This window comes from Lithobates pipiens, unplaced genomic scaffold (assembly GCF_037356315.1).
Source record: "Lithobates pipiens isolate NorthernLeopardFrog02 unplaced genomic scaffold, aLitPip1_a1.2 Scaffold_30, whole genome shotgun sequence".
NCBI lineage: Eukaryota > Metazoa > Chordata > Amphibia > Anura > Ranidae > Lithobates > Lithobates pipiens.
Genome location: NW_027507791.1, coordinates 175958328 through 175980971, shown reverse-complemented (window position 1 = coordinate 175980971; position 22644 = coordinate 175958328). Strand labels below are relative to the sequence as shown.

Sequence of the window (22644 nt, the reverse complement as noted above, 5' to 3'; positions counted from 1 at the left end):
AAGGGTCTGGTATGGATTTTGAGGGGGACACCACCCCTTTTAAAAAAAAAAATTGGCTTGAGCCTGGTGTGGACTGATGGTACCCCAGATGATGTCTTGGTAGGCAAAATGTTAGGACATACCACGCTGGCTCCACAACAGAGCATTTTTCTCCTTGTGATCATATTATACAAAGACCTGTTTTTATCTACATTGATGTAAGCGCAATACTTTATTGAATACATTTTTAGCCAAGGATTTTATGCTACATGGTGATTTTTCCTCTATAACTACTTCCTGTTGACTGGTGGAGCCGATGAGTCTATATATGGTTCGTTATGCTTTATTGATGTTGGTCCCTAAAAGCTTGATTGTCAAATATGCACTGCTGTACAATCCACATGCTGGTTCCTGTGATGTTTATAGACCCCATCAGTTTTGCTTGTTTGGCTCAATGCTGCTGGCAGGTAGCCCACACCACTTGGTAAGAGTACTCTATTACCTTCACTGGTGGTGGTAGCACATTTGATGGTGAATATTGTTTCCTTGCTGAATTGAGCAGACATCTCTGACTGTGGTCATCCTTGGCTGGAAGTCCAAAAATCCACCTATTTTGCACCATTTGAAAAAATTATTTTTTTAACTTTGGACTCATCTAAGTGACTCTTGACGCAGTTTAACAAACATTTAAGTTCTCAGTATGTTTATGTATATGTTGACTCATTATTTTGCATACTAGTCTTGCTTTGCATGCAATGTAATTAATGTATGTTTAATTGTGCACTGTCACTTATATGTTTGCATTATTAAATTTATGGTCGAAGCCCTATGGCCGATACGGATATGAACAAATAGACTTACTATAAGATTTATAACATGAAATGGACCTGAAGTGTGCCCTGGTCTGATGGTCGGTATACCAAAATAAGGGGGCATACCCTTAGATTAGAAATGAATATTTTGTGAAGAGAAATGAATTTGACAAATGCCCTGAAAAGGGGATGGGAGGGTGGGTGCCGCGCACCGGAAACCGACAAAGACCACAGGCGAGCGGGCTGGTTAAATACCCCCCGGGCTCCTCCCATAAATTCAGGCCACCATACTGGCCTTCCTATTAATGGTCGAAGCCCTATGGCCGATACGGATATGAACAAATAGACTTACCATACGATTTACAACATGAAATGGACCTGAAGTGTGCCCTGCAGTGGCGGCCCGCCCATAGGGGGCGCCCGGGCGCGGCCCCCCCTCCCCCTAGGTGTAAAAAAAAAAAGAAGTAAAAAAAAAAAAAAAAGTTAAAAAAATAATAATAAAAAATAAAAAACGGGCCCTTTAAGACATTATAAAAAAAAAAATGTCATTTAACAATTTAACATAGTGTACTGTGGCGCCGGTCACAGTGCACTATGAGAAGCGCCACGTCGATGCAATCACAAGATTGCATCCATGGCGCTTCATTTGCGGGTTAAAAACCCGCCTTGCGGCGCACTGCAGAACGCCGACTAGCTTCCGCCCGTAAAATCACTGTGATTCTACGGGCGGGAGCATTGTTATTCTTAGACAGGCAGGTCACTTCCGGCTTTCGGCTGCTTCACGAAACCCGGAAGTGACGTCGGCAGCTCCGTTCCTCAGCCCGAGCGGAGCTGCAAGACAGTGAGGCAGGTGAGTCACCGCATAAAGGCTTTCTAGTTTCTACTTTTTTGAGAATGTTCATGCATTTAGCTGAATGAATGAAAAAAAAGCTTTCACAGCCAGAAAGGTTTCCCCAGGCCAGGCGACTTTTGCCGTGGCCAATCAGAGAATGAGCTCTGAAGGGGGAACTCCACGCCAAATTTCTGAAAAAAAATTTGACGTGGGTTCCCCCTCCGAGAGCATACCAGGCCCTTAGGTCTGGTATGGATTCCAAGGGGAACCCCCTACGCCGAAAAAACGGCGTTGGGGTCCCCCCCAGATCCACACCAGACCCTTATCCGAGCACGCTACCCGGCCGGCCAGGAAAGGGGGTGGGGACGAGCGGGCGGCCCCCCCTCCTGAGCCGTACCAGGCCGCGTGCCCTCAACATGGGGGGGTGCCTTGGGGAGGGGGGCGTGCGGCCCCCCCACCCCAAAGCACCTTGTCCCCATGTTGATGAGGACAAGGGCCTCTTCCCGACAACCCTGGCTGTTGGTTGTCGGGGTCTGCGGGCGGAGGGCTTATCGGAATCCGGGAGCCCCCTTTAATAAGGGGGCCCCGGATACCGGCCCCCCACCCTATGTGAATAAGTATGGGGTACAATGTACCCCTACCCATTCACCTGTGAAAAAAAGTACAAAAAAAACACAACACAGGGTTAAAATATTTTATTGCACAGCTCCGGGGGTCTTCCGTCTTCGGGGGTCTTCTCGCCGGACTCCTCCGCTATCTTCTTGTAGCTCTTTTACTAGCGGAGGAGCCCGGCATTCTTCTTCGTCGCCGCGGCCTTTTCTTCCGACTTCGGGGGTCTTGTCCCCCTCTTCGGTTCTTCTGCCGGGCCACCGTGCCTTCTTATAGCTCTTTTACAGGCGGTGGCCTGGTCTTCTATCGCCGCCGCCGCCGCCGCCCGTTCTTCTTCTTCTTCTCCAGGAGATGTTGACTCGACGCTCTCTCCGGCCGGAATGCCAGGGACGCGCTGCGCTGCCACTTATATAGGGACAATGGGGCGGTGTCACATGGGTTGATGTCACATGGGTTGGTCACATGGGTTGATGTCACATGGCGACAGTCCCAGCATCCTCCGGGACTGTGACATCATAAGGGGGCGGGGTCACCATGTGACATCAACCCATGTGACCAACCCATGTGACATCAACCCATGTGACACCGCCCCATTGTCCCTATTTTATGAGAAGTGGGAGGGGCCAAAATGATGGGTGGGGTCATGATGGGCAGGGTCTGGCGCCCCCCATCCAAAAACTTCACCAGCCACCACTGGTGCCCTGGTCTGATGGTCGGTATACCAAAATAAGGGGGCAAAAATATTCAGGTAGGGGTGTAGTTTTATTAGTTTTAGCTTAATTAGTTGAGCAAGTTTGGTGAATGCTTGTGCCATTTCCACCCGAGGATTGGGGATGTACCGGACGAGGTAGGCAGGGTTCCAACTGCTTAGTCTCTCAATGACGTGACTTGGGACCCATGCCAAGATGCTGCCAAGGGTGCTCAAATACTAAAGAGTGACCACGGTATGGGTCGAGGTGTAGGCTGCGTAGAAGAACCCCATGTGTTTGGAAAACTGGCAGGTACACAAGTGTTAGCACAAAAAGGCAACAGGGGACTAGAGTTTACGCGTTCCGGTAGGAGTGACAGTAGGTGGTCGAGTATGGTTACTCGACACCAGGCACTGTTTGTTCTATAGAAATGAACGTCTATCCTGGAGCCAGATTGCTGGGTTTTAGACACTGCAAGGTGGAGGATGAAATGGTGTTGGTAGCGAGCCAAGTGACGAACGACTACGCAGAATTTGGCCTGCGGGATTGCTGAAGGTGAACTTGCTGGCCCATCAGAACCTGTAGTAGGCTAAGTAACTGGCTGTTTGTATGAGCAGGCTGGGCAGAAGGCCAAATTGCGAACTAGTAAAGATAGTAGACCTGTCCCAGAAGATGACAGCCTGGAATGAACATAAAACTGGTGTCGCCAAGATAACTGCAGCAGTCTGCGCAGGAAGAACATAACCGAGAGCGGTCCAGACCTGGCTTCCTCAACAAGATCAACCTCGGCCCAGTTGTCGGTGGTGAAAGCCACGGCCTGTCCTGTCCTGACATGACCCCAGAGTCGAGAGGCTGTCATGACCGGGTATAGCTTGAAGAGAGAGGAAGTCCAGGTAAACCCGGGATTTAGGAGTATCCCTGATGCCATGGTTCTGTAAACCAGTGGTGGCCAAAAATTGCAGCGAAGCCTGTGGAGGCTGCGGCATCTGTCACTACCAGGGGTGAGAGGGGCATCATAGATGGTATAAACAACGCTATACCAATCCATGCAGTAAGGAACCTTCCGACATTGATAGGTCTGCTATTGCCACGGCATCTAAATTAAGGATCTGAGAGGGGTCCTGTGTCCATGAGAGGAAGATCAGGAGGCGTGACATAAAGATCGACCCTGGGGAATGGCCCGTATTGCAGATTTGAGCATTCGTCAGGTGGTGTCTGTGTAGAACCTGGCTGCCAGTGCTACTAATGATAAATTGGCTAGGCCGTGGAAAACCACAAAGGGCCAGGTAGATGGCCGCTTGGATGACTAGACTGGGGAATGTGCGAGGATTTTATATGTCCCTAAAGATGGCAGTTGTGATGGGTGAGCGTTTGCCATTGGCTATGGGCTGATGCCTCTGGATGCCTCGTAGTGGGGATCTTACTGTATGGGCCGTGAAGACAGATGGCTCTCCGGGTCCTGTAAGGATAAGAAATGCTGAACGTTGGCTAGGTATAGCCTGACCGTGTTACAAGAAGAAGCCAGTTGCGTGTGTCAACACGATCCTGGTGCAGGACGGAAGTTGAACTCAACTGTCCTAAGGGAGAGATGACAGACAGGAAACGGTGAGTGGCTTGTAAGAAAAAGCCACAGGAGACAAGTGGCCAATTAAGTGCTTCTGAAAATGACGTGTAGTCAGTTTGTGTGCCACTGAGAATGTGCTTGCAAAAGAATGATTGCAAGAAGTTATGCTAAGTCGCATGCCTTGGTATGATTGCAAAAGTTGTGTTTAAACGTGTGCTTGCGACAATTGCACGGGAGTTTGTCACTGGAGATGTGTTCGTAGTGACTGTGAGAAATTCGTGTTACCGCATGTGCTTGCGAAGACTGCAGGAGTTGTGCTTGAACGTGTGTTTGGATACGTGCTTGCAACGATTGCAAGATGTTATGCCAAGATGCGTGCTTGCAATGATTGCAAGATGTTATGCTAGGATGCGTGCCTGCAACGATTGCAAGGAGTTACACCAGGATGCGTGCTTGCCATGATTGTAAGGAGTTATGCCAGGATGCGTGCCCACAACGATTGCAAGGAGTTATGCCAGGATGTGTGCCTGTAACGATTGTAAGAAGTTATGCCAGGATGCGTGCTTGCAACGATTGCAAGGAGTTATGGTAGGATACAAGGGTAGCCAGGTCGAAAAAGACAGAAGTCCATCCAGTCCAACCACAAATCAAATAAATAAAGTATCGCACAACCCAACATACCCAATTCTACACCCACAGCTGATCCAGAGGAAGGCAAAAAACCCCAGCAGAGCATAGTCCAATTTGCTACAGCAGGGGAAACAATTCCTTCCTGATCCCTTGAGAGGCAATCCGATTTTTCCCTGGATCAACTTTACCTATTAATATATGTACCCCCGTTATATTATGTACATTTAGGAAAGTATCCAGGCTTTTTCCTAAAGCAATCTATTTGAGCTAGCCAGAACTGCCTGCTAGCAATGATTGCAATAAGTTCGTGCCTGGACATCTGCTTGCAACGATTGCAAGAGGTCTATGCTCGAATACGTGCTTGCAATGATTGCAAGAGGTCTATGCTTGAATGCGTGCTTGCAACGATTGCAAGAAGTCTATGCTTGAATGCGTGCTTGTAACGATTGCAAGAAGTCTATGCTTGGATGCGTGCTTGCAACGATTGCAAGAAGTCTACGCTTGAATGCGTACTTGCAACGACTGCAAGACGTCCATGCTTGAATGCGTGCTTGCAACGATTGCAAGAAGACTATGCTTAAATGCGTGCTTGCAACGATTGCAAGAAGTCTGTGCATGGAAATGTGTTTGCAATGATTGCAGGGAGTGTATGCTTGGGTGCGTGCTAGCAGCGATTTGAAAGAAGTTGTTTCTTGGATGTGTATGGAATGAATCTTATATGAATCGGTCGTAAGAATGAAATGAATCCTATATGAGTCGATCCCATGAAATTAATCTGATAAGAACCAGTTTTAGAGTGTATGAATTTAATCTAATATAGATCAGACCGTGGAGAGTACGAAATGAATCCGGTACGAAGCGATTTGCTGCTGAGGCGACTGGAATTGAAACGGGTTGTAGCGTGTATGAAATGAAACTGAGACGAATCTTTGTAACTATATGTAACGAATCCTGATGGGAACCGGTTGTAAGGTGTATGAAAGGAAACCAACATGCATTGGATTGTGCGACTAACAGGGGGAGTAGCAGTGAGGCGAAGGTTTTAACGAATGAATCGAGACCCTTGGCTGAACTTCGAAGCATGAAGGATCGATCTATAGTATAGTATAGAGTGTCAGACTTGGAGGAATGACAGGCAACATGCGAACGATACCTGTAATGCTGAAATGAAGGGTGCGAAACCAATGTATTGTTGGTATGAGTGGATTAGACTCAAGTGACAAGTGTGTGAAGTGAATGAGTGAAATGTTTGCCGTGACATAGGCTGACTGCGATAAACGACGTTTCAGACAATAAGTGACGAGTTGAACTGTGGAGCATGTAATTAAATGCGACCGAGCCAATTGGGAACAAAACAACTGGAGTACACCGGAACGAATCGGTGCATCTCGGATGCGACCGATTCGAATCGGGCACGGTATATGATGGTCAAATTAATTAAATCTGTTATGACAGAGGCATAAGTCAGTCATGCCGCGACTGCGACTGATGATGAACCGGACTCTGGAGCATGCACTGAAATGAGGCTAAAGCACTGGGGCACACCGTAACGAATCGGTGCATCACGTATGCCACTGTATTCGAAACGGAGCGTGGTACGTGGCGGTGAAATTATTTTGATTGCCATGACAGAGGCACGAATCGATCATGCCACTGTTGCGACTGACCGTTAATCGTGCATGCTCTGGAGCATGTACTGAAATGTGGCTGAAATACCTGGGGCGCGCGGAGACGAATTAGCGCATGATGCGACTGGATTCATATCGGAGCGTGATACATGACAGTGAAATGATTTCCCATGACAGAGACATGAATCAGAGAACCGAAACCTGCAACCGACAATGAATCCTGACTCTGGAGCATGTACTGAAATGAGGCCGTAAACAACTGGGGCACATCGGAACGAATCGGTGCATCACAGATGCGACTAGATTCGAATCGGAGCGCGGTGAGTGACAGTGAAATGAGTGACAAAGTTTTGCCATGACAGAGGCCCGAATCGGTCATGCCGCGATTGCGACGGACCATGAACGGGACTCTGGAGCATGTACTGAAATGAGGCCGAAAAATACCTGGGGCATGCCGGAACGAATTGGTGCATCGTAGATGCGACTGGATTCGTATCAGAACATGATACGTGACAGTGAAATGATTTCCTATGACAGAGGCACGAATCGGTGCGCCGCAACCTGTGACTGACAACGAATGGGACTCTGGTGCATGTACTGAAATGAGGGCGAAAAATACCTGGGGCAGGCCGGACGAATTGGTGCATCGTAGATGCGACTGGATTCGTATCGGAATGTGATACGTGACAGTGAAATGATTTACCATGACAGAGGCATGAGTCGGGGACTCAACAAATGGGACTCTGGAGCATGTACTGAAATGAGGCTGAAAAAACAACTGGGGCGCACCAGGACGAATCGGTGCATTGTGTATGCGACTGGTAGGTAGGTAGTGTGGTAGGTGAGAGTGAAATGATTTGAAATGATCTGACATGGTTTGAAATGGTTCGGCCTTGACATGGCACTGACCAGTGTCCATCAAATCCACGAGAAACATCGATTAGTCTGTGGAGCATAAAACAGTGAGACACGCCTAAACAAAGCTGTGTCTTTGCGTCGGTGTGAGGTACACAAAAAACAAAGAAATGTTTGGTATGATAACGTAACGAGTAGTAGACAGACGTCGCGGCTGTGTGTAGAGTTTTACGAATGATTTATAAGTTTGATATCGAGGTTTAGTGACGAGACATTTACAATGTATGAAATGACAAGTCAACCGAAAAAAAAAAAAAACCCTACCTGCGACAGCCGAATTGACGTGTTAGTATGTAAATTGCGAACGGGAACGAGGACCTCGAACAACTACGAAGCGGTAACTCACGGACGCTAACGAGTTTCAAAGAGTGGCCCTAGTGACGTCGTGCCGCGCACCGGAAACCGACAAAGACCACAGGCGAGCGGGCTGGTTAAATACCCCCCGGGCTCCTCCCATAAATTCAGGCCACCATACTGGCCTTCCTACATATCACTAGTTATCTAGCGCTGCACTTAAATCCTTACTACTAAAATCTCAGAAGAAGCCACCACAACTCTTGAAACCCCGATCACCATAAAAGAATGGGAACAAGCAATAAAACAACTAAAACCCGGTAAGAGCCCAGGCGCAGATGGTCTATCCATGATTTATTACAAAACATTCACAGAAACCCTTCAAACCCAAGGTTTTATTCATTAGAAAAATAATTTGCATATAGCTCGATACAACTGTACAGTCCAATACCCAAGGGGGTATAATGTACAACAAATCAGGGGTCAGGGGTATAATTTACAACATACTAAATGTAGTAAAATTACAGAATGGATAGACAGTGGACAATGTGGATAGTATCTGTGCACAGTGTGCATAATCTGGGTGCACACTGTGGATAGTGAGGGTAAACAGCAAGTGTGAATAGCTTCTCATCATTTCCTTCACTGCTTTCTTTGCTCTGCTGCCAGAGCTGGACCCTGTTTTCTCTTTTTGGAGTTTCTGTCCTGCCCCCTTCTCCCCTTGCCTCTATTGAATGAACAGCCATGGCTCATTCATATGCAAATCCAACAATCACTCGTCCATATGCAAATCCAGTTGCATATGAATGAGCTGTGGGCATAATGTAACAGGGGCAGACGTGCACAGCACTACAGCAAGATTTTCAGTGGAAGAGGAGAACACAATCTGGGGCAGTTGGGAGGTATGATGCTAAGAATATGTAAATAGATGAATGTCCATAGCCTAGTTTGTTATGCATTTTTGTAAGACTAGAAAGAGGAACATAGTGAGACGATAGTTCGACATATTTGTAAACTCCAAAACATTCTTTATTAGCTTTAAGTTTTACAATAAATGTCTTATATTATTTTTTAATAATCATTTGATGCTTATTTCAGGTCTAAAAAAGACAAAGTAGCACTTAGGAATGAATATACAGGTAAGAAGCCCACAACCTGATGTGAGGATAGCAAATATCTCCACTGCCACAACATATTTTCCTTTGGTACTTAAATAGGCTGGGACAAAGGAGATCCAGGCACTGGAGAACACTAGCATGCTGAATGTGATAAATTTGGCCTCATTGAAAATATCAGGTAAGTTTCTGGCTAAAAAAGCAAGAATAAAACAGACAAGTGATAGAAATCCCATATATCCTAGAACACAATAAAAGCCAATTAAAGATCCTTCATTGCATATTGCTAAGATCATTCCAGTTTCATCTTTCACATTATAAAATGGGAATGGGGGAGACATCCCCAACCATAAGGAACATATTAGTATTTGAAAAAAAGAACAACCAATAGTGATGTTAATAGATAGTCTAGGTCCCAAAAAAGCTCCAAGTTTACTTCCTGGCCGAGTGGCATTGAAGGCTATGAGGACAGTTATGGTCTTGGCCAGAACAGAGGAGACTGACAGAGTAAATGTTATGCCAAATACTGCTTGTCTTAGAAGGCAAGTCACTTTGTGGGGATGACCTATGAATAGAAAAGTGCACAGGAAACACATTTTCAGAGAGATTAGGAGAATATAGCTAAGTGTTTGATTATTTGCTTTCATGACTTTAGTATTTCTGTATTTTATACAAAATGTCATGATTATACAAGTGGCATCAAAAAACAAAAATGAGACAGTTGATAAGACTTTTCCCAAAGGTTCATGATAAGATAGATAAGAAACTATTTTAAAATCACAGAAATCTTTGTTTGTATTAGGCCATTGGTCTTCTGGGCATTTGTAACAGCTGTCCATATCTAGAGTGAAACACAAAAATGTTTTATTAAAATACTTTTATAATTGTTTCATATTTAAATGTTCGCATGTATGCATCAACCCATATTATTTACAATTAAAATACAGGCATACCCCACTTTTAAGTACACAATGGGGTTTATTTACTAAAGCTGGAAAGTGCAAAATCAGGCTCATTTCTCATAGAAACCAATGAGCTTCCAGGTTTTATTACCAAAGCTTAATTGAACAATCTGGAGTTAGAAGCTCATTGGTTTCTATGCATAAGTGAGCCTGATTTTGCACTTTCTGTCTTTAGTAAATAAACCCCATTGCGTACTTAAAAGTGGGGTATGCCTGTATTAAGGCAAAACTAGTGTCCATGCATGGGTGTCACTAAAATTGTATCTCTCTTTCAGAATGTACTGCAGTTTTGTGCTCCAGGGCCCACATGTAAAAGCAAATGTTTTGCTGCTTATCCAAGCAACTTCTTCCATTCCAATTAATGTTCCAATTAGTGTCATGAACATACCCCATACCCCACCCCACCCTAGTCATACGGTGACAACTGCTTATGACATTTGGGCTTAGCGGGGAACCTTCCTTATTTAGCTTAGGGAGTCCATACAGGCATGATGCAGTTTCCCTCACGTGGAAATGTGCAGAGGCAGGAAACACACAGAGTCCAGTTTCAGAAAACAGAATTTGTATTAATGCAGAATCCAGTAATTCACATCAAACCCAGCAGGAAGGCACCCGACTGGGAACACTCACGGCATATAACAGCAGTGTACAGTGAAGCAGGTCTAAAATATGCTGACAGCATCTGCTTTGAGGGGCAGAATGCGGCCTGGCTGGTTTATACCCAAAGGGAGAAGTTTCCAGACAGGTTGGCATGTCTGAATCCTTTCCCTACTCATCTGGAACCTCTCCCTGATGCTGATCACTGTCCCTGGCAGATGGGTGACCTGCCCTACACTACCCACACATGAAATGCATGCCTAGCCAGCCTGGGAGCCAGGGTCTTAAATATAGCTCTGCCTAAGCCAAGATTGCTGAACACAGCAGTACTCTGTACTGCCACCTCTAGCTCTGATCCTGTGCTGGCTGCTCACCGCTATCACTCGTAAGCTGGTAGAGGAAGTTTTCTTCACTATTTCCGGTGCCAGTTTCTTTGTTAACAAGTTACAGTGTGCCTCTCCTGTCAGATTACACAGAACTCTCCTTGCCCTGCAAAATCACATCAGAGAAAGAGGAACAGCAGTGGCTCCTCCTACAGCCCTTGCCCCCAGCTGGCATTCTCCACTTCTGTAAGTTTTAGTTGCTCATCACTGTAGCTATGCTCTCTGCCACTATTTGTGGGGGAGGGAGAGCATTGTACTGAGGGGGTTGGGGGGAGAACTATGCACAGAGGGTGTTTGGAAGAAGGTAATTTTTGGTTGTAAACTGGCCTATGTGATTTCTGAGGCATGCATTCTGTGCATTACACACTCCTGAGCCCTGAAAAGCACTCTTTAGTCTTGCACCCTGTGCAATATGTAGTCCTGAGCCTTGCACTCTTTGCTTTACATGCTCTTAAGCCCTTCACCCTGTGTGAAATATACTCATGAGTTTTGCACTCTGAAGGTTATGCAATCTGGAGCCCTGCACCCTATGCTATTCTCAGTTTTAAGTCCTATGTTCTTTGTGTTGCACACTCTTGAGTCATGCACCCCGTGTGATATCCAATCCTAAGCCATGAGTAGGATTTAGGACTAAGTCCTGAGCCCTATGCTCTGTGTGTTATGCACTCCTGAGCCCTGCTCTATATATCCTTTGTTGTACATTTCATACTTCTGTAGCATCCTCTAGTGAGTTACTAGTGTGAGTGTAGGCAAATGTATGTTTTGACTCATAGTTAACTTGTAAGTCTTAATTGGGTAATGGTTTTACTGCAGATCTGGCTGGATGACTCATACAGACAGGTCTCCGGTGCCTCCCCCTTGTTCAGAAAGTTTGGAGACATTTCTAGAATCTGGAGGGCAGAGGCCAGGAGGATTGATCTGCATACTTAGGGGCACTTGGTCAATTACCAGGCAGTGGGCCTGTTATCCATATTTAAGGGCTGGCTTAGCTGGCCTGAGTCATGCCAGCAGGGGAGTCGGGTGGAAGATGGAGAGCTGAGGAGACTGTCAGTGGCCTGGGAGGGTTTTTCTAGGTCTAAGGGAGTCCTCAGATCCAGGCTGGGCTCATGCTGGCTTAGAGGAACTCATTCAGCAGAGTGGTTTGACATGGAATTCTGCCTGAAAAGCAGTGGGATCAAGGAGGACAATGTAAGAACATCAGCACACCCAGGGACATTTAAGAGAAAAGACTGCCACATGTAGCAAGCATTCTAAAAGGAAAACACTGTGCTTAACCCCATTTAATACCTTTCCCTGGAAGATCTTCAGAGCAGCCAGGGGGGCTGGTAGTGCCTGCAAGCAGTTTAGCTGGGATCAGTTCTACACAAGGAGAGGATACACTCCTGCATGCGATTTGCCTCAACTTTTGTGCTATTACTGAGAGAGGCTGAGAGCTCCTAATCTGTAATGGTCTTTTAAATCCACCAAGGACTGTGTGTATATACAAGATGGAAAGTGGTCCAGGATCTTTTGTACAGAGGAAGGAAGTTTTCCCTTGTTGTTGCTCATGATTCCAGTTGGGCATCCCAGAAATCTCTACACCCATCCAAGTTGGTACCCCTAATAAAACTGTAGCAGGGTCTCTTTAAGAACTATAAAACTACTGTTCCCAGAACCCCGCTGGTTCCCAGGATGCTTTGATTTATGCCCCAGAGACTTATGGGGGAGGAAATATAAGGAGGGGGAGAGGCCTAGTTCGCTCTCTTTGGATATCCCCCTCTCTTCAAGCAAGAGGAGATCTGTGCTGAACTGCTGAGGCACAAGGCCTGAAGCCTGGGCCTTGTGCTCTTTTCCAAAGAGCTCTCTGCCAGCCTAGTTGCACCTGAGAGACATTTTCTCATTCCTTGCTGCTGTACACCAGAAGGATTGAAGACTCGGAGGTCGGTGGATTCCTGTTCCTAGACGAAAAGGCAGAGAAACCGGACTTGGACTTGTCCGGGTGGTGAGAGCTGTTTAAAGACAGATGCTTTATCTTTATTATTCGTTTGGATTACAAAGTTGTTCTTCAAGTGCACCACCGAAAGATTGCTAGCGAATATTGTTTTACTGGACTTCCATCTAGATCAGTCAGGCCTGACTGCATAGGTAGACAGTGCTGGGTGTTTACCCATGTGGGGAAGTAGCTGAAAAAGGGCAGCGCTAGAGTTGCATAGCAATACTTTATTATGCTGATTACTCTGTTTATCTTTATTACTGGTTATTGCAGGGACCTGATTATGTGTTGCAATCCAAATGTTTGATTCATGTTATTCCTTTTATAAAAACAATAAGTAAAGTCAGTTATATACTTTCAAAGGTTGTCTATGAGCTTGAGTTACCCACGCACGCACACACACATATTTAGAGTATAAGTGATTTAATGTGTATTGCTAGATACTAACTGTGTGAGTGGGTAGTGCAGATTGCCGGGGGGTTGGCGGAGCTGTGCTCTGGACCCAAACCAAGCTTGCGGCCCTCTTAAGTGAGGGTATCGCTATACGTGGGGGCTCGTAAATCCGGGATTTCTGAGACAGCGGTGAACACGCCAGAGGTACCGGCATGGACCCACAGGGAGTCAGAGCGTGGTGTGAAGCGGCTAAGGCCGACCCAAGTCAGTCAGTGGTCATTAGCCTCCCAGGGGAGAAATGGTCGACAGAGACCGTAGAGGAGTTAATGAAGTCAGTGTCCCCAGACCATGAACCATGCGTGATGGAGATAAAATCAGACCCAGACATCTCATATCAGTATGCGCTAGTGGAATACTGGGATGGGATGCCGGAAGCTTGCAAGCGCAACCGTGTACGGACACAAGACAACAGATCCTATAGGTTGGCGCACGCAACAAAGGAGGAGCCATCGCCAACGGGATCACCGCAGGCTGCGGCCCGTACCTCACCCGAGAGTCTCAGATCAGCACCGGCCACCCTTAGCGCAGAACTGTGTGCTGTCCTGGGGGAGATTGTGGCCCAGCGCAAGAAGGATCCCACAGATTACCCGATGTCGGGGTACAGAAAACTCCGGATGTTTTCAGGGAGGAAACCTGTACCTTCGGAAGAAGAGGGATTTGAAGATTGGTTAGATAGCGCAACTCAGGCACTAGAGGAATGGGAAGTTCCAGAGCGCAGAAAGAAGCAGAGGATTGTGGAAAGTCTAAAGGGGCCTGCTCTAGAGGCCGTTCGCAACCTGAAGATGAGCAGGACAGACTGTAATGCGCAGGAGTACCTAGATGTACTACAGACTGTGTTTGGTGGGACAGAGAAAATCTCTGAGCTTGCTTATCAGTTAGAGCATTGCTACCAGAAGAAAGGTGAAAAACTATCAGACTACATGGGACGTTTAGATAAAATCCTGCATAGGATGATCCTAAAGAAGGGGATCAGCCCAGGAAAAGTAGATGAGGCCCGTGCTCAACAGGTACTGAGGGGAGCTCAACCCATGGATCCTATTGCATGGACACTGCGTGCCCGACTGGATGGGAAGAATCTGGAGTACACTGACCTCATCCGAATGATCAGAGAGGAAGAGGCCCTACTGGAAGAGAAAAGGGAAGAACATCTCACCGAGCCCGTCAACCAACCGGTAGCAATAGTTACACCGGCCATGACTCCCGCTAGAGATAAGGAGCTGGACACTTTGAAGTTACAGATGTCCCAGGTGATGGAGATGTTGACTGCTATGATGGCGAAAGGTCAAGGGGGAGCCGAGAAACCAAGTCCTAGGAGGGAGTTGTTTCCAGATACACCAACACCAAGCCCCACTCGAGACCGAGAAGAGATGCTATGCTACAACTGCGGGGGCAGTGGCCACTTCGCCAGTAGATGTTCCAGTCCCAAGAAGAAGAATATAGATAACCGCCAGCCGGCGGGAAACTTCAGAGGGCCCCGGTGAGGGAGTCAACCGGGTGCCCATGCCTTTCAGTGAACTCCAAACTGAATAGAAGGAAGAGAGAGAGAGGAAACCAGACCCCTCAGAAGGAATGTCTACAAATAAGAGACAATAACATCCCTCAGCGGGTTTGTACTCCCATTACTGTGGGGAGGGTCAATGCATACCAGGCTCGAAAAAGAGTAAAGTCAAAAACCAACTGGATGAAGACGGGTCCCCAGAAGAGGGTGGCCTCAACCCGGCCCTTCCCAGAAGAATTGGTCGGCCCGTCCCCCACTGTCTCCATCCAGGTGGAAGGAGTCTACACGAAGGCCCCCCTGGACACTGGAGCTCAAGTGACTTTGTTGTACAGAGACTTCTATGATAGGCACTTGAGCCATTTGCCTATACAGAAGATAGAAGAGCTGGAGATATGGGGCCTTGGAACTCAGAATTTCCCCTACGATGGTTACCTGCCCATAAAGCTGACCTTCGATCCATCTGTGGCAGGGAAAACAGAGGTGTTTGACACCCTGGCAGTTGTGTGTCCTAGACCGCCCGGGGCCAGCAAGATGTCCCTCATCATAGGGACCAATACGATCTGGTGCGAAGACTTCTGACCCCTCTAGTGGAGACAAGTAACCATCAAGATCCCAATATCCATCCCATGCTGAAGACAGCCTACCAACGGTTGGTCCTAGAGCAGAAGACCCCAGGAGAGGGGATAGGGAAGGTGTGGAGACTTGGGAGAGAGGGAGTGGTGCTGCAGCCCGGAGAGGTAGCCTGCCTCAGGGCCACGGTGAAGCTTACCTGGGAGCAGCCTGGCCCCTTTGTCATGCTGGAATCCGATCCAAGGGAGGATCACTCAGGCCTGGAAGTGATACCGGAAGTGATTTCAATCAAGGCCCTGAAGAAGGCTCGAGGAAGAGTCCCAGTGAGTGTGAGAAACCCTACGGAGAGACCCATAGAGATCCCTGCTAGAATGCTGTTGGGGCAGGTGAGTCCTGCGGCCCCAGTCAGCTGGTCTGAAGTAAAAGGAACGGGTGAAGGAGGAGATGTTTGGGAAAAACTTTCCATGGAGAATCCGGACCTACCTGGAGCCTGGAAGGAGAGAGCCAAGGCCCAGCTGATTAGATGGGAGAGGATTTTCTCAAAGGATGAGTTTGATGTTGGATGTGCCAGGAGTGCCACCCACCGAATCCGCCTCCAAGAAGACAAACCCTTCAGGGAAAGGGTTAGGCGGGTCCCTCTAGCTGACCTGGAGGATCTGAGGGAGCAGCTTGCGGAGTTGAAGAAGACTGGTGTGATTCGGGAGTCTAGAAGTCCCTATGCCTCCCCCATAGTGGTGGTCAGGAAAAAGAATGGGTCGTTGAGGCTTTGTATTGACTACAGGACTCTCAACAGGAGGACCATCCCTGACCAGTATACCACACCGAGAATAGAGGATGCCCTACAGAGTTTGGCTGGTGCCAAGTGGTTCAGTGTAATGGACCTCAAGAGTGGGTACTACCAAATCCCCATGCACCAGGAAGACCGAGAGAAGACAGCTTTCATAACCCCAGTGGGATTCTTTGAATTCAACAGAATGCCTCAGGGCCTGTCTGGAGCCCCTGCTACCTTTCAACGCCTCATGGAGAAGACCGTTGGAGACATGAACCTCATAGAAGTCCTTGTGTACTTGGACGATGTCATTGTCTTCGGGAAGACTTTGGAAGAACATGAGGCCAGGTTGGAGAAGGTGTTGAGAAGACTCAGCGAAGAGGGACTCAAGCTTTCTCCCGAGAAGTGCCGGTTTTACCAATCCTCTGTGAACTATCTGGGACACATAGTGTCTGAAAAGGGAGTGGCTACAGACCCTGAGAAGTTGGAGGCAGTTACCTCTTGGCCAAGACCGACAACAGTCACAGAGCTCAGATCTTTCCTGGGGTTCTGCTCCTATTATAGAAGATTTGTGGATGGGTTTGCCCGGATTGCCAAGCCACTGAACGAATTGCTCAAGACTGAAGGAGAAGAGGATGGTTTGGGACCCAGGAGGGCCGGAGAGTCGGTTCAAGATCAGTGGAGCCCAAGGTGTGAAGAGGCTTTCCGAACCTTGAAGAGGAGCCTTACCACGGCCCCAGTCCTGGCCTATGCCGACCCCACCAGACCATATGAGCTACATGTCGATGCCAGTCATGAGGGCCTGGGCAGAGTGCTCTATCAAGAGCATGAAGAGCAGCTGCGACCAGTGGCCTATGTGAGCCGGAGCCTGACTCCCTCGGAGAAGAACTACCCCACTCATAAATTGGAGTTCTTGGCCCTCAAATGGGCAGTAGTAGACAAACTGAAGGACTATCTCTATGGGGCGGAGTTTACCGTAAAGACAGATAACAATCCTCTGACCTACCTCTTCACTACTGCAAAGTTAGATGCAACCGGACACAGATGGTTGGCTGCATTATCCGGATTCAACTTCAGTCTAAAGTACAGACCAGGGGCTGGAAATAGGGATGCAGATGCCCTGTCCCGAAGATCTCATGTCTTGGTCGATGACTGGGAAGACTGGACTCAGGTAGCACCGGAAGGAGTGCGAGCACTCTCTCAGGGTGCTGAGTTTCAAGCAAGAGGGGGCTCCAGAGCAGAGGAGATAGGAGTCACCGCAGTGGGAGTCCCTCAACCCTACTGTGGGGTAATTCAACTAGCAGATGAACTCCTGCCAAAGCTGTCCAGAAAGGAGCTGAGCTATGACCAATTGGAAGACCCCATGGGGAGATTGGTCCTTGAAGCTTTGGAGAATGAGAATCCAGAGGGACTTCGACATCACCCTTCCAAGGAGGCTCGCCTGCTGAGGAAAGAGTTGGATAAGCTACAAGTACATCAGGGAGTGGTCTACCGAAGGGGCCCCTCTGATAACTCAGAAGATAAGTGGCAGTTGTTTCTCCCAGAGAAGCACCGAGAGACGGTACTAATTGCCTTACATGACCAGCATGGCCATCTAGGGGCGGAGAGAACTTTTCAGCTTGTCAGAAGCCGGTTCTATTGGCCCTGTATGAGGGCAGAAGTGGAGGAATATTGCCGTTCTTGTGCACGATGCATCCAGAGGAAGACTCTACCCCATCAAGCTGCCCCAATGGGCCACCTACAGAGTCAGGGTCCAATGGATCTGGTGTGCATTGACTTTCTCTGCCTCAAACCCGATTTGAGTGGATTGGGAAATGTTCTGGTGGTAACCGATCATTTCACCCGTTATGCCCAGGCTTTCCCCACCAAAGACCAAAAGGCCTCCACTGTGGCCAAGGTGCTCATGGAAAAATACTTTGTCCACTATGGATTACCACAGAGAATCCACTCAGACCAAGGAAGGGACTTTGAGAGTCGTCTGATCCGAAACCTACTGGACTCATTGGGAGTAGAGAAGACCAGGACTACACCTTATCATCCACAAGGAGATGCCCAACCTGAGAGGTTTAATCGGACCTTACTAAACATGCTTGGAACTCTAGAGACAGAGAAGAAGCAACACTGGAGCCAACACATATCAGCTCTGGTGCACGCTTACAACTGCACCACAAGTGATGTGACGGGTTACTCCCCCTACCGGCTCATGTTTGGGAGAGAAGCAAGATTGCCGGTGGATCTGGCCTTTGGCATTTCCCTAGACCATGCCTCTGCTACCTCCCACAAGGGATATGTGGACCGACTTAGACACAATTTGAAAGTGGCCCATGAACGAGCTCAGGCGGCCTCGGACCAAAGGGGAGCCCGCAACAAGAGGAACTTCGATCTGAAGGTTCGAGTGCAAGACCTGCAGCCTGGGGACCGTGTACTGCTACGCAATCTGGGGATCCCTGGGAAGCACAAGCTTGCTGATAGATGGAGATCGGAGCCCTATGTCATTTGCAGAAAGCTACCTGGATTGCCTGTGTATAAGCTAAAACCAGAGGGGAAAGTGGGGCCCTTGAAAACTTGGCACAGGAATCATTTGCTCCCGCTTACTGAAGCAGTCAGAATACCTCCAGTGAGAGATCCACCTGAATCTGTTTCCATTCTGGATACCCCAGGACCTAGCACTCGGTCTCAGACCTCCCGGGTTAGAGATGGACAAGATTCCCAACAAGGTGAAGGTGGAAGAGGAGAGCTTGAGTGGCTGTGGCCTTCATCAACTCCAGGAAATTCTGCCATAGATCTCCCACCTACTGAGGATACACAGGATGGGACACTGAACCCAGAAGCTACAGAGTTCATTCCATCTAGTGGTGTGCCTGAAGGCTGGGAAGATATCCCTAGCATTTACTCAGAAGAGGAAGGAACTGATATTCCAGAACCAGTTATGCTGTCAGAATGTGTTCCTGAAGTAGAGCCTGTGGCACCAGAGCCTGAAGTCCCAAGAGAACAGAGAGCTCGTCGAGTTGTGAGACCCCCCAAGAAGCTAACCTACTCTCAAATGGGAGAGAGCTCTGAGGACTCTGTTGTGACTGCTAGAAGAAGTGCTGAACGCTCTAATCCTTCCACTGACCATTTGGTGGAGGGCAACCCCAGCTCACTCTCTGGCACAGTTAGGCAGGCCACTCATGTCAGTGTGACCTGTGGGACAGGGAATCCCACCTCTGAGTTCTGGTGGAAATTCCCTGTACCAACATCACACTCAGCACTTTCAAAATTGGTACAGGATATGTGTTAAAAGTTTATCTTTGGGGACCAAAGAGTTTAAGTGGGGGGAGTGTGTAGCGGGGTCTCTTTAAGAACTATAAAACTACTGTTCCCAGAACCCTGCTGGTTCCCAGGATGCTTTGAGTTATGCCCCAGAGACTTATGGGGGAGAAAATATAAGGAGGGGGAGAGGCCTAGTTCGCTCTCTTTGGATACCCCCCTCTCTTCAAGCAAGAGGAGATCTGTGCTGAACTGCTGAGGCACAAGGCCTGAAGCCTGGGCCTTGTGCTCTTTTCCAAAGAGCTCTCTGCCAGCCTAGTTGCACCTGAGAGACATTTTCTCATTCCTTGCTGCTGTACACCAGAAGGATTGAAGACTCGGAGGTCGGTGGATTCCGGGTGGTGAGAGCTGTTTAAAGACAGATGCTTTATCTTTATTATTCGTTTGGATTACAAAGTTGTTCTTCAAGTGCACCACCGAAAGATTGCTAGCGAATATTGTTTTACTGGACTTCCATCTAGATCAGTCAGGCCTGACTGCATAGGTAGACAGTGCTGGGTGTTTACCCATGTGGGGAAGTAGCTGAAAAAGGGCAGCGCTAGAGTTGCATAGTAATACTTTATTATGCTGATTACTCTGTTTATCTTTATTACTGGTTATTGCAGGGACCTGATTATGTGTTGCAATCCAAATGTTTGATTCATGTTATTCCTTTTATAAAAACAATAAGTAAAGTCAGTTATATACTTTCAAAGATTGTCTATGAGCTTGAGTTACCCACGCACGCACACACACATATTTAGAGTATAAGTGATTTAATGTGTATTGCTAGATACTAACTGTGCCAGAGTGGGTAGTGCAGATTGCCGGGGGGTTGGCGGAGCTGTGCTCAGGACCCAAACCAAACTTGCGGCCCTCTTAAGTGAGGGTATCGCTATAAAACATAACATCAAAGCCAAGGGACTGACTTCTTGTGTCAGGATGCAAGCAGAGAATGCATGTTGCCTGGCTGTGCAGGAGGGGAACCAGTTGCCAGCAGCCCCTGTGGGGTAGTGCTACACTTCTGACTACTGCACTCTGTATGCTGCACTACATATGACATAATCCTGACCACAAAATCCTTTATGCTACTTGTACACTACATACTGCTGACCATGGTGTTTTAAAGTCTCAATTGTTGATTTCTAAAAAGTCACTGACTGTATTGCAAAGGTTGCTTTAAGGTAGGCTGAAAAGCATATGCAATATTTTATTTTTTTCTTTGAAATAACTGTGCTAATTGTTGTATGGGTCCATTATGTGGCACAAAACTTAAAGCATACTGTGTGGGTACAAGGAGTGAAGCAGGTGTGTACCATGTATACAGGGACTAAGCTCAGGTTTTGTTTAACCATGCCTCTTTAAATCGGTAGTAAAGCATCATAGGTGCGGATAGTAATTTATCCTAGTGGTAAGAGAAACATCTAGTTAATAGCATATATGAGTAGCGCAGTAGGTTATTCTATATAATGCAACAGAGAGTTCAAACAAAAACAGAGGGGGGGGGGGGGGGAGAGAATGGGGGTAATACTACCCATCTCCCATGTAGATTCAATGATAGAGAGTCTCCGAAGTCTATCAGCATTTCCATATTGATCTTCCTGGTGAGTAAATCGACTGCATTTGTATGGAGGCTTGGTTGGACTGCGTTGTTGTTTAAGTGGTGCGGAGGAAGAAGTAGCAGATGTTGAAGAGGAGCCCTCTGCAGAGTTGATGTGTTCCATTTCTGTGCCAGAGACATTAATGTATTGTTCCACTTCTTCTGGGAAGGTGAAAGTAAGGTGTTACCATGTGTGCGTTTGGATGCGCAGGATTGGCAGGTAGGCCACGGTAAATCTAACTTGGTTGTTGTATAGAGTAGTGCAGATCGAAGAACGTTGTTTCATTAATTCCATTGAGTAGTCCGCAAAGAGTAGCAGGTTTGAGCCATCCATGGACAGGGAACATGTACGGCAAAATTTCTGCATAATGGCATTTTTGTCAGCATAGTTGAGATATTTGAGAATGACATGTCGAGGTTTGGCACAAGTTCCTGAGTACTGACCAATGCAATGGGTTCATTCTATAGTGAAGGTTATGCAGAGCCCCAGTTGTTCAGGAATAATTTTAGCGCAGATATTCATGAGCTGGGTATTGGAAATAGATTCTGGCAGCCAAATTATGCGTAAATTGTTCCTTTTCGAGCGATTTTCCATATCGTCAAGCTTGTCCCATATGTCTCTGTTTGCAGCAGTAATGCATGCTATCACAGCTGAGTTGGAAGTGGATTCATATTCCAGTGATGAGAGCCTGTCTTCCACATGAGAGAGCCTCTGAGCCTGTGCCTGTAATTCTATATGCGGCTCGTCTAGCCACCTGTTTACTGCATTGTCCACTTTAGCAGTCAGAGTGGGCTCCAGTAAGGTAACTACTGCTTGTGCTATGCCTGTAGGAGAGGCAGGATCTGTGGCCATTGCTTCTGGTATTGTGGGAGACTGTAGTGTCTCTGTTGAACACAGAGCGGCTGCCATTTTGGCTTTGACTGCTGCCATGTCTCCTGTGGGGAGTACCGTGGCGGGCACCGCTCGAGCATGTGCTCGCTCCACAAAGCTATCCATGTGATCCCTAAGGTAGCGGGGGGAGAAGGGAGATCTCCCCCGAGACACTAACGGATTTGAATAGCAAGATTTGGGAGGAGTGCGGCGGGATCCGTGTATATCTACCTCCTCCTCCTGTGGCACCAGAACCAGAAGTCTGCCATAATGTGCTAATGTGCATTGCATACTAGCACATTATTTGAAACTTACCTTAGAAAAAAGCCATCCAGCAGCACTCAGTAACTGTTGAAGGTGCTTCCATCTTCACCTGGTCTTCCTTCTGGGTTTGTGGGCTCCCACTGTGTGAGTGGCCAGAGCCACAATGATGTCACTTTCACACATGCATGTGGAAGCTACAGTTAATGGCACAGGACTCTGAAGGAAGAGCATGGTATGCCTTTCCCTCAGAGCCTATGCGCCAGTGATGTCACCGGGTGCATCAAAAGTGAATATCTCCTAAAGAGTGCATGTTCCGTTGATATTTACTGTACCTATAGGTAAGCCTTACT

General features: G+C 47.5%; 1 protein-coding gene across 1 annotated transcript; it reads right to left on the bottom strand.

Moving 5' to 3' along the window:
- Positions 1-8975: 8975 nt before the first annotated feature.
- Positions 8976-9906, bottom strand: LOC143942249 (vomeronasal type-2 receptor 26-like). Its single transcript, XM_077463495.1, has one exon. The coding sequence runs from the start codon at positions 9904-9906 to the stop codon at positions 9031-9033; it is 876 nt and encodes a 291-aa protein (XP_077319621.1). The 3' UTR covers positions 8976-9030.
- Between the last annotated feature and the right edge of the window lie 12738 nt (positions 9907-22644).